The sequence below is a fragment of the Rhinichthys klamathensis genome, unplaced genomic scaffold (genome assembly GCF_029890125.1).
Source record: "Rhinichthys klamathensis goyatoka isolate OS25496 unplaced genomic scaffold, OSU_Roscu_1.1 h1tg000577l_1, whole genome shotgun sequence".
In the NCBI taxonomy this organism is placed as follows: domain Eukaryota; kingdom Metazoa; phylum Chordata; class Actinopteri; order Cypriniformes; family Leuciscidae; genus Rhinichthys; species Rhinichthys klamathensis.
The window spans coordinates 75,001-87,500 of record NW_026607041.1 but is presented as its reverse complement, the minus strand read 5'-3'; the positions used below and the strand labels follow the sequence as shown (position 1 = coordinate 87,500).

General features: G+C 46.4%; 1 protein-coding gene across 1 annotated transcript in view; it reads left to right on the top strand.

Moving 5' to 3' along the window:
* afg2a (AFG2 AAA ATPase homolog A) overlaps positions 1 to 12,500 on the top strand; it is an 83,668-nt gene that overhangs the window by 217 nt on the left and 70,951 nt on the right. The window contains exons 1-5 of the mRNA XM_056239975.1: positions 1 to 19; positions 617 to 741; positions 995 to 1,152; positions 3,239 to 3,297; positions 3,371 to 3,784. The exon at positions 1 to 19 is cut by the window's left edge and continues 217 nt beyond it. Of these exons, the coding sequence (XP_056095950.1) occupies positions 1 to 19; positions 617 to 741; positions 995 to 1,152; positions 3,239 to 3,297; positions 3,371 to 3,784 (775 nt within the window). The remainder of the gene's footprint in view (positions 20 to 616; positions 742 to 994; positions 1,153 to 3,238; positions 3,298 to 3,370; positions 3,785 to 12,500) is intronic.

Genomic DNA, 12,500 nt, shown 5'->3' with positions numbered 1-12,500 from the left:
ACAGACTTCACAGAGAGAGGTAACGGGAGCGCGCGACATCAGCGGCGCGCATTAACTACATTCATTAGTTAGGATAAATTAGTAAAATATGATAAACGTCCCCAATCAGCGCTTGAAACTATAATGTTTGTTTTTGGACGGGTCTTCTTTGATAAACTCGCGTGTTTAAAGCTGCACTCAAATCGGTTTTCTGATTTTACTCCTATTTATTTATTTAAAAAGTCACTATTTTTCATGGAGCGGGTCGCCCACTCACGGTTTGACATCACGTGACCAACCATAACAATAATAATGCTACGAGCCTACGACTAATAACATTTTTAAAAATATTTTTCTTTTCTAAAATATTACACTATAACAATTACTGTCCTTATATAATATGCATAATTATTATTAGTCATTATTATTAATGACAATATGTTTATTAGCCTTTGCTCAAGTTGCTTTATAAACCATAAAAAACTAATGAAATATTAGCTGAAAATGTGCATGAATAAATTATTCAACAATCAGTTAATACAAACACGATGCATTGGTTTGAACCTACAGACACCTGATGTCTTATATTTAAATAGATTGTTTTTCAAATCTATATTTGCATGTGATGACTGTGCAGCGGATGATAAATCCCCTCAGCGATGGCGATCATATTTGGCTCAGATGAGCGTGAACACCATGAAGACACTGAACATCTGTATCGGACGGTCTGTCCTGATCTCCAGCAGCGCGGGACAACAGGAGGTGAGTGTGTGTGTGTGTGAGAGAGAGAGAGTGAGTGTGTGAGTGTGTGAAAGTGTGTGTTTGTCTTTGAGTGTGTGTGTGTGTGTGTGTGTGTGTGATTGTGACGGGGAATCAGTGTGTGTTGAAGCTGTGTGTGTGTTACAGCTGTGTGTGTGTGTGTGTGTGTGTGCACTGTGCAGGCGTCTCAGTTTCCCGGCAGGTGTGTGTGTTATAGCTGTGTGTGTGCTGAAGCTGTGTGTGTGTGTGTGTGCAGGTGTGTGTGGCGTGGCCGGCGTCTCAGTTTCCCGGCAGGCGTGTGGGTCTTCAGTCCAGCGTTCAGTCGAGTCTGAGAGTGAAGCCTGGAGATCACGTGACCCTGCAGCCAATCAGTGGAGCCGTTCTACAGGCCGAACACCTGCGGATGAGACTCAGGTACGGCTGACCCCCGGCTGACCCTCGGCTGACCTCTAGACACATCAGAAACACACCAGACACACACTCATAACTGAAGATTAATCTGGGTTTCCTCAGGGATGCTGTAGTTGTGAGGGAATGTCTCCCTCTGCTGGTCGACAGCACAAACACTCGCTCGACTTTACTATTAGTTAACTGTAATATTTTATTAATTTTTATTTGATGTTTTATTTGTATAGGGACAGATACAACAAACATAGATAAAACTGTAACAACAGCCATCCAAAGTGTGTATCAGATTTGAAATAATCATGTGATGAATTCCAGTTTCACTGAGAGGACAGTCTGAGATAAAGATGTCTTGCAAAATAACATGTTATGTACAAAAAATGTACATAGGTGTGCAAGTGCAATACCATTTAAACTTTACATAGTGGAAAATGAAAACGAGCAAACGCTTAAAATCTTGTATTTCAGATCTGATTAGCTTTCTGTCTGAAATGGTCACGGCTCTGTTCTGCTGTAAAGACGGATTTGTCTGAGTATAATAATATATAATATCTGATCCACACTTCTTATGTGAAACATTACAGGAGAGGCTTCTGATAATCCTGCTTACTAATAACCTTATCTGTGCTAATGTACTAATTCATACGCACTAGCGTGATGCGTAATAACCGTGTCTGGACGACTGTGTGAACGTCTGGTTATGTGTCTGATGTAATGCACGTATGAATTACTACATTTTATATTAACTTAGTTTGCACAGAAAAGGTTAGTAAGCGGTTTTATCAGTCGTCTCTTGTTTAACACGTGTAATCTTTCACATAAAAAGAGTTTTGAATATCTATTTCTAGTTTATAAAAATGCATAAATAAAAACAAATATAATATAAATGTATATAGATAAAATGTTTTATTAATAATTATTTTTTATAATTGTTATATTATAAATATAATGTTATTTTGTAAAAAAAAAAATTATAATTTGTAATTTTTTTATATTTTATTAAAAAAAATGTATTATTAAAATAATTTTTCAAAGTTATATTTTTTATAATTTTTTTATAGACAGATTTTAAACAAATATAATAAATAGATTTTAAACAAATATAATAGAAATATTTATAAATAAAATGTTTTATAAATATGTTTATAATTTTTTATAATTGTTATATTGTAAATATAATATGTTAAATTGTAAAAATATAAATTTTTAAATATATTTATAATATTATAAATGTAATGTAAAAATAATATATTATAGAAAATAATATTTTTATAATTTTTTAAATACACATTTGTGATTTAAAACAAATATAAAAATATAACAAAATTTGTATAAATAAAATGTTTTATAATTATTTATAAATGTATAATTTTTATAATATTTATATTATAAATTTAATATATTATTATAAACAATATTTATACTTGTAAATATTTTATAATATTAGAAATATAATGTAAATATAATATATTATAAAAATATATGTATTTTTTAATATTTTATAATATTAATATTAATACTTTTTTTAAAACACATATGTGATTTGAAACAAATATAAAAAATATAACAAATTTGTATAAATAAAATGTTTAATAAATATTTATAAATTCATAATTTTTATACTATTTATATTATAAATTTAATATATTATATATTTTTTTACTTTTTAATATTTTATAATATTAGAAATATAATGTAAATATAAAAATATTTGTATTGTTTAATATTTTATAACATTGATTTTTATACTTTTTTTATAAACACATTTGTGATTTGTAACAAATATAATGTTTATAAATAAAATGTTTTGTAGATATTAAAAGATTATAATCTTTATATTATAAATATAATATATTATATAAATATTTCTACTTTTGAATATTTTATAATATTAATATTTATACTTTTTTAAAAACACATTTGTGATTTGTAACAAATATAATATAAATGTTTATAAATACAATGTCTTATAGTATAATATATAACATATTATATCAAAATATTTTATAATATTAATATTTATCAGAATTATTTGTGATTAGCATTATTCCTCAAAAACGTGATTTTAAAGTTGTGTTTGTGTGAACCGTTGCAGTCCTGAAGACCGAGTGCTGGACACAGAGGAGTTCCGGAGCGATCTCCTCCGGATGCTGGGTAATGACGCGCGCTGGTCTCCTGGAGCCGCTTTGAATGCTGGGATTGTTCTGAGTGTGGCTGTGTGTTGCAGACGGGCGCGTGCTGCTCGCGGGCGGCAGTGTGTCGGTGTGTTACTTCGGGCGTCGGTGTGTGATCGGGGTGGACTGGATCCGAGGCGTCGACGGAGAGACTCAGAGCTCAGTCGTTCTCGATCTCTCTTCACAGCTCGAGCGGCTCTCCATCCAGCAGAACGCATCACATGACCTTTCACCTCTGACCCCTCAGCCTGACCGTCCGGTGTGTGTGTGTCGCTCGTCGACGGACACCTTCTACTCCGTCTGCAGCTCCACCGCTCTGAGCCTGTCGGACCCTAACGAGCGGGTCGAGGACGACGAGGGGTCAAAGGTCACGTACAGTATGATCGGCGGGCTCGGCGGTCAGCTGAAGGTCATCAGGGAAACCATCGAGCTGCCGCTGAAACACCCCCAACTCTTTAAAAACTATGGTGAGTGAGGTCAGAGGTCAGATTTTAACCTCTGATGTGAGCGTGTGTTTCTGTCGTGTGGTCATGTGATGTGAGCGTGTGTTTCTGTCGTGTGGTCATGTGACGTGAGCGTGTGTTTCTGTCGTGTGGTCATGTGACGTGAGCGTGTGTTTCTGTCGTGTGGTCATGTGACAGTCGTGTGGTCATGTGACGTGAGCGTGTGTTTCTGTCGTGTGGTCATGTGACGTCAGCGTGTGTTTCTGTCCTGTGGTCATGTGACATCAGCGTGTGTTTCTGTCGTGTGGTCATGTGACGTGAGCGTGTGTTTCTGTCGTGTGGTCATGTGATGTGAGCGTGTGTTTCTGTCGTGTGGTCATGTGACGTGAGCGTGTGTTTCTGTCGTGTGGTCATGTGACAGTCGTGTGGTCATGTGACGTGAGCGTGTGTTTCTGTCGTGTGGTCATGTGACGTCAGCGTGTGTTTCTGTCCTGTGGTCATGTGACATCAGCGTGTGTTTCTGTCGTGTGGTCATGTGACGTCAGCGTGTGTTTCTGTCGTGTGGTCATGTGACGTGAGCGTGTGTTTCTGTCGTGTGGTCATGTGATGTGAGCGTGTGTTTCTGTCGTGTGGTCATGTGACGTGAGCGTGTGTTTCTGTCGTGTGGTCATGTGACAGTCGTGTGGTCATGTGACGTGAGCGTGTGTTTCTGTCGTGTGGTCATGTGACGTGAGCGTGTGTTTCTGTCCTGTGGTCATGTGACGTCAGCGTGTGTTTCTGTCGTGTGGTCATGTGACGTCAGCGTGTGTTTCTGTCGTGTGGTCATGTGACGTGAGCGTGTGTTTCTGTCGTGTGGTCATGTGATGTGAGCGTGTGTTTCTGTCGTGTGGTCATGTGACGTGAGCGTGTGTTTCTGTCGTGTGGTCATGTGACAGTCGTGTGGTCATGTGACGTGAGCGTGTGTTTCTGTCGTGTGGTCATGTGACGTCAGCGTGTGTTTCTGTCCTGTGGTCATGTGACATCAGCGTGTGTTTCTGTCGTGTGGTCATGTGACGTCAGCGTGTGTTTCTGTCGTGTGGTCATGTGACGTCAGCGTGTGTTTCTGTCGTGTGGTCATGTGACGTCAGCGTGTGTTTCTGTCGTGTGGTCATGTGACGTCAGCGTGTGTTTCTGTCGTGTGGTCATGTGACGTGAGCGTGGTTTTCTGTCGTGTGGTCATGTGATGTGAGCGTGTGTTTCTGTCGTGTGGTCATGTGACGTGAGCGTGTGTTTCTGTCGTGTGGTCATGTGACGTGAGCGTGTGTTTCTGTCGTGTGGTCATGTGACGTGAGCGTGTGTTTCTGTCGTGTGGTCATGTGACGTGAGCGTGTGTTTCTGTCGTGTGGTCATGTGACGTCAGCGTGTGTTTCTGTCGTGTGGTCATGTGACGTGAGCGTGTGTTTCTGTCGTGTGGTCATGTGACGTGAGCGTGTGTTTCTGTCGTGTGGTCATGTGACGTGAGCGTGTGTTTCTGTCCTGTGGTCATGTGACATCAGCGTGTGTTTCTGTCGTGTGGTCATGTGACGTGAGCGTGTGTTTCTGTCGTGTGGTCATGTGACGTGAGCGTGTGTTTCTGTCGTGTGGTCATGTGACGTGAGTGTGTGTTTCTGTCGTGTGGTCATGTGATGTGAGTGTGTGTTTCTGTCGTGTGGTCATGTGACGTGAGCGTGTGTTTCTGTCGTGTGGTCATGTGACGTCAGCGTGTGTTTCTGTCCTGTGGTCATGTGACATCAGCGTGTGTTTCTGTCGTGTGGTCATGTGACGTCAGCGTGTGTTTCTGTCGTGTGGTCATGTGACGTCAGCGTGTGTTTCTGTCGTGTGGTCATGTGACGTGAGCGTGTGTTTCTGTCGTGTGGTCATGTGACGTGAGCGTGTGTTTCTGTCGTGTGGTCATGTGACGTGAGCGTGTGTTTCTGTCGTGTGGTCATGTGACGTGAGCGTGTGTTTCTGTCGTGTGGTCATGTGACGTGAGCGTGTGTTTCTGTCGTGTGGTCATGTGACGTCAGCGTGTGTTTCTGTCGTGTGGTCATGTGACGTGAGCGTGTGTTTCTGTCGTGTGGTCATGTGACGTGAGCGTGTGTTTCTGTCGTGTGGTCATGTGACGTGAGCGTGTGTTTCTGTCGTGTGGTCATGTGACGTGAGCGTGTGTTTCTGTCGTGTGGTCATGTGACGTGAGCGTGTGTTTCTGTCGTGTGGTCATGTGACGTGAGCGTGTGTTTCTGTCGTGTGGTCATGTGACGTGAGCGTGTGTTTCTGTCGTGTGGTCATGTGACGTGAGCGTGTGTTTCTGTCGTGTGGTCATGTGATGTGAGCGTGTGTTTCTGTCGTGTGGTCATGTGACGTGAGCGTGTGTTTCTGTCGTGTGGTCATGTGACGTGACCGTGTGTTTCTGTCGTGTGGTCATGTGACGTGAGCGTGTGTTTCTGTCGTGTGGTCATGTGACGTGAGCGTGTGTTTCTGTCGTGTGGTCATGTGACGTCAGCGTGTGTTTCTGTCGTGTGGTCATGTGACGTGAGCGTGTGAGCGTGTGTTTCTGTCGTGTGGTCATGTGATGTGAGCGTGTGTTTCTGTCGTGTGGTCATGTGACGTCAGCGTGTGTTTCTGTCGTGTGGTCATGTGACGTGAGCGTGTGTTTCTGTCGTGTGGTCATGTGACGTGAGCGTGTGTTTCTGTCGTGTGGTCATGTGACGTGAGCGTGTGTTTCTGTCGTGTGGTCATGTGACGTGAGCGTGTGTTTCTGTCGTGTGGTCATGTGACGTGAGCGTGTGTTTCTGTCGTGTGGTCATGTGACGTAACCGTGTGTTTCTGTCGTGTGGTCATGTGACGTCAGCGTGTGTTTCTGTCGTGTGGTCATGTGATGTGAGCGTGTGTTTCTGTCGTGTGGTCATGTGACGTGAGCGTGTGTTTCTGTCGTGTGGTCATGTGACGTGAGCGTGTGTTTCTGTCGTGTGGTCATGTGACGTCAGCGTGTGTTTCTGTCGTGTGGTCATGTGACGTGAGCGTGTGAGCGTGTGTTTCTGTCGTGTGGTCATGTGATGTGAGCGTGTGTTTCTGTCGTGTGGTCATGTGACGTCAGCGTGTGTTTCTGTCGTGTGGTCATGTGACGTGAGCGTGTGTTTCTGTCGTGTGGTCATGTGACGTGAGCGTGTGTTTCTGTCGTGTGGTCATGTGACGTGAGCGTGTGTTTCTGTCGTGTGGTCATGTGACGTGAGCGTGTGTTTCTGTCGTGTGGTCATGTGACGTGAGCGTGTGTTTCTGTCGTGTGGTCATGTGACGTAACCGTGTGTTTCTGTCGTGTGGTCATGTGACGTCAGCGTGTGTTTCTGTCGTGTGGTCATGTGATGTGAGCGTGTGTTTCTGTCGTGTGGTCATGTGACGTGAGCGTGTGTTTCTGTCGTGTGGTCATGTGACGTGAGCGTGTGTTTCTGTCGTGTGGTCATGTGACGTGAGCGTGTGTTTCTGTCGTGTGGTCATGTGACGTGAGCGTGTGAGCGTGTGTTTCTGTCGTGTGGTCATGTGACGTGAGCGTGTGTTTCTGTCGTGTGGTCATGTGACGTGAGCGTGTGTTTCTGTCGTGTGGTCATGTGACGTGAGCGTGTGTTTCTGTCGTGTGGTCATGTGACGTGAGCGTGTGTTTCTGTCGTGTGGTCATGTGACGTGAGCGTGTGTTTCTGTCGTGTGGTCATGTGACGTGAGCGTGTGTTTCTGTCGTGTGGTCATGTGACGTAACCGTGTGTTTCTGTCGTGTGGTCATGTGACGTCAGCGTGTGTTTCTGTCGTGTGGTCATGTGATGTGAGCGTGTGTTTCTGTCGTGTGGTCATGTGACGTGAGCGTGTGTTTCTGTCGTGTGGTCATGTGACGTGAGCGTGTGTTTCTGTCGTGTGGTCATGTGACGTGAGCGTGTGTTTCAGTCGTGTGGTCATGTGACGTCAGCGTGTGTTTCTGTCGTGTGGTCATGTGACGTGAGCGTGTGTTTCTGTCGTGTGGTCATGTGACGTGAGCGTGTGTTTCAGTCGTGTGGTCATGTGACGTGAGCGTGTGTTTCTGTCGTGTGGTCATGTGACGTGAGCGTGTGTTTCTGTCGTGTGGTCATGTGACGTGAGCGTGTGTTTCTGTCCTGTGGTCATGTGACGTCAGCGTGTGTTTCTGTCCTGTGGTCATGTGACGTCAGCGTGTGTTTCTGTCGTGTGGTCATGTGACGTGAGCGTGTGTTTCTGTCGTGTGGTCATGTGATGTGAGCGTGTGTTTCTGTCGTGTGGTCATGTGACGTGAGCGTGTGTTTCTGTCGTGTGGTCATGTGATGTGAGCGTGTGTTTCTGTCGTGTGGTCATGTGACGTGAGTGTGTGTTTCTGTCGTGTGGTCATGTGACGTGAGCGTGTGTTTCTGTCGTGTGGTCATGTGATGTGAGCGTGTGTTTCTGTCGTGTGGTCATGTGACGTGACCGTGTGTTTCTGTCGTGTGGTCATGTGACGTGAGCGTGTGTTTCTGTCGTGTGGTCATGTGATGTGAGCGTGTGTTTCTGTCGTGTGGTCATGTGACGTGACCGTGTGTTTCTGTCGTGTGGTCATGTGACGTCAGCGTGTGTTTCTGTCGTGTGGTCATGTGATGTGAGCGTGTGTTTCTGTCGTGTGGTCATGTGATGTAATCGTGTGTTTCTGTCGTGTGGTCATGTGACGTCAGCGTGTGTTTCTGTCGTGTGGTCATGTGACGTGAGCGTGTGTTTCTGTCGTGTGGTCATGTGACGTGAGCGTGTGTTTCTGTCGTGTGGTCATGTGACGTGAGCGTGTGTTTCTGTCGTGTGGTCATGTGACGTGAGCGTGTGTTTCTGTCGTGTGGTCATGTGACGTGAGCGTGTGTTTCTGTCGTGTGGTCATGTGACGTCAGCGTGTGTTTCTGTCGTGTGGTCATGTGACGTGAGCGTGTGAGCGTGTGTTTCTGTCGTGTGGTCATGTGATGTGAGCGTGTGTTTCTGTCGTGTGGTCATGTGACGTCAGCGTGTGTTTCTGTCGTGTGGTCATGTGACGTGAGCGTGTGAGCGTGTGTTTCTGTCGTGTGGTCATGTGACGTGAGCGTGTGTTTCTGTCGTGTGGTCATGTGACGTGAGCGTGTGTTTCTGTCGTGTGGTCATGTGACGTGAGCGTGTGTTTCTGTCGTGTGGTCATGTGACGTGAGCGTGTGTTTCTGTCGTGTGGTCATGTGACGTGAGCGTGTGTTTCTGTCGTGTGGTCATGTGACGTGAGCGTGTGTTTCTGTCGTGTGGTCATGTGACGTAACCGTGTGTTTCTGTCGTGTGGTCATGTGACGTCAGCGTGTGTTTCTGTCGTGTGGTCATGTGATGTGAGCGTGTGTTTCTGTCGTGTGGTCATGTGACGTGAGCGTGTGTTTCTGTCGTGTGGTCATGTGACGTGAGCGTGTGTTTCTGTCGTGTGGTCATGTGACGTGAGCGTGTGTTTCAGTCGTGTGGTCATGTGACGTCAGCGTGTGTTTCTGTCGTGTGGTCATGTGACGTGAGCGTGTGTTTCTGTCGTGTGGTCATGTGACGTGAGCGTGTGTTTCAGTCGTGTGGTCATGTGACGTGAGCGTGTGTTTCTGTCGTGTGGTCATGTGACGTGAGCGTGTGTTTCTGTCGTGTGGTCATGTGACGTGAGCGTGTGTTTCTGTCGTGTGGTCATGTGACGTGAGCGTGTGTTTCTGTCCTGTGGTCATGTGACGTCAGCGTGTGTTTCTGTCGTGTGGTCATGTGACGTGAGCGTGTGTTTCTGTCGTGTGGTCATGTGATGTGAGCGTGTGTTTCTGTCGTGTGGTCATGTGACGTGAGCGTGTGTTTCTGTCGTGTGGTCATGTGATGTGAGCGTGTGTTTCTGTCGTGTGGTCATGTGACGTGAGCGTGTGTTTCTGTCGTGTGGTCATGTGATGTGAGCGTGTGTTTCTGTCGTGTGGTCATGTGACGTGACCGTGTGTTTCTGTCGTGTGGTCATGTGACGTGAGCGTGTGTTTCTGTCGTGTGGTCATGTGACGTGACCGTGTGTTTCTGTCGTGTGGTCATGTGACGTCAGCGTGTGTTTCTGTCGTGTGGTCATGTGATGTGAGCGTGTGTTTCTGTCGTGTGGTCATGTGATGTAATCGTGTGTTTCTGTCGTGTGGTCATGTGACGTGAGCGTGTGTTTCTGTCGTGTAGTCATGTGACGTGAGCGTGTGTTTCTGTCGTGTGGTCATGTGACGTGAGCGTGTGTTTCTGTCGTGTGGTCATGTGACGTGAGCGTGTGTTTCTGTCGTGTGGTCATGTGACGTGAGCGTGTGTTTCTGTCGTGTGGTCATGTGACGTGAGCGTGTGTTTCTGTCGTGTGGTCATGTGACTTGAGCGTGTGTTTCTGTCGTGTGGTCATGTGACGTGAGCGTGTGTTTCTGTCGTGTGGTCATGTGACGTGAGCGTGTGTTTCTGTCGTGTGGTCATGTGACGTGAGCGTGTGTTTCTGTCGTGTGGTCATGTGACGTGAGCGTGTGTTTCTGTCGTGTGGTCATGTGACGTGAGCGTGTGTTTCTGTCGTGTGGTCATGTGACGTGAGCGTGTGTTTCTGTCGTGTGGTCATGTGACGTGAGCGTGTGTTTCTGTCGTGTGGTCATGTGACGTGAGCGTGTGTTTCAGTCGTGTGGTCATGTGACGTGAGCGTGTGTTTCTGTCAGGTGGTCATGTGACGGTCGTGTTGTCATGTGACGGTCGTGTGGTCATGTGACGTGAGCGTGTGTTTCTGTCGTGTGGTCATATGACGTGAGCGTGTGTTTCTGTCAGGTGGTCATGTGATGTGAGCGTGTGTTTCTGTCGTGTGGTCATGTGATGTGAGCGTGTGAGCGTGTGTTTCTGTCGTGTGGTCATGTGACGTGAGCGTGTGTTTCTGTCGTGTGGTCATGTGACGTGAGCGTGTGTTTCTGTCGTGTGGTCATGTGACGTCAGCGTGTGTTTCTGTCGTGTGGTCATGTGATGTGAGCGTGTGTTTCTGTCGTGTGGTCATGTGACGTGAGCGTGTGTTTCAGTCGTGTGGTCATGTGACGTGAGCGTGTGTTTCTGTCAGGTGGTCATGTGACGGTCGTGTTGTCATGTGACGGTCGTGTGGTCATGTGACGTGAGCGTGTGTTTCTGTCGTGTGGTCATATGACGTGAGCGTGTGTTTCTGTCAGGTGGTCATGTGATGTGAGCGTGTGAGCGTGTGTTTCTGTCGTGTGGTCATGTGATGTGAGCGTGTGAGCGTGTGTTTCTGTCGTGTGGTCATGTGACGTGAGCGTGTGTTTCTTTCGTGTGGTCATGTGACGTGAGCGTGTGTTTCTGTCGTGTGGTCATGTGACGTGAGCGTGTGTTTCTGTCGTGTGGTCATGTGACGTCAGCGTGTGTTTCTGTCGTGTGGTCATGTGACGTGAGCGTGTGTTTCTGTCGTGTGGTCATGTGACGTGAGCGTGTGTTTCTGTCGTGTGGTCATGTGACGTGAGCGTGTGTGGTCATGTGACGTGAGCGTGTGTTTCTGTCGTGTGGTCATGTGACGTGAGCGTGTGTTTCTGTCGTGTGGTCATGTGACGTGAGCGTGTGTTTCTGTCGTGTGGTCATGTGACGTGAGCGTGTGTTTCTGTCGTGTGGTCATGTGATGTGAGCGTGTGTTTCTGTCGTGTGGTCATGTGACGTCAGCGTGTGTTTCTGCCGTGTGGTCATGTGATGTGAGCGTGTGTTTCTGTCGTGTGGTCATGTGACGTGAGCGTGTGTTTCTGTCGTGTGGTCATGTGACGTGAGCGTGTGTTTCTGTCGTGTGGTCATGTGACGTGAGCGTGTGTTTCTGTCGTGTGGTCATGTGATGTGAGCGTGTGTTTCTGTCGTGTAGTCATGTGATGTGAGCGTGTGTTTCTGTCGTGTGGTCATGTGATGTGAGCGTTTGTTTCTGTCGTGTAGTCATGTGATGTGAGCGTGTGTTTCTGTCGTGTGGTCATGTGACGTGAGCGTGTGTTTCTGTCGTGTGGTCATGTGACGTCAGCGTGTGTTTCTGTCGTGTGGTCATGTGACGTGAGCGTGTGTTTCTGTCGTGTGGTCATGTGACGTGAGCGTGTGTTTCAGTCGTGTGGTCATGTGACGTGAGCGTGTGTTTCTGTCAGGTGGTCATGTGACGGTCGTGTTGTCATGTGACGGTCGTGTGGTCATGTGACGTGAGCGTGTGTTTCTGTCGTGTGGTCATGTGACGTGAGCATGTGTTTCTGTCAGGTGGTCATGTGATGTGAGCGTGTGAGCGTGTGTTTCTGTCGTGTGGTCATGTGACGTCAGCGTGTGTTTCTGTCGTGTGGTCATGTGACGTGAGCGTGTGTTTCTGTCGTGTGGTCATGTGACGTGGGCGTGTGTTTCAGTCGTGTGGTCATGTGACGTGAGCGTGTGTTTCTGTCGTGTGGTCATGTGACGTGAGCGTGTGTTTCTGTCGTGTGGTCATGTGACGTGAGCGTGTGTTTCTGTCGTGTGGTCATGTGACGTGAGCTTGTGTTTCTGTCAGGTGGTCATGTGATGTGAGCGTGTGAGCGTGTGTTTCTGTCAGGTGGTCATGTGACGTGAGCGTGTGAGCGTGTGTTTCTGTCGTGTGGTCATGTGACGTGAGCGTGTGTTTCTGTCAGGTGGTCATGTGACGGTCGTGTTGTCATGTGACGGTCGTGTGGTCATGTGACGTGTGTGTGTT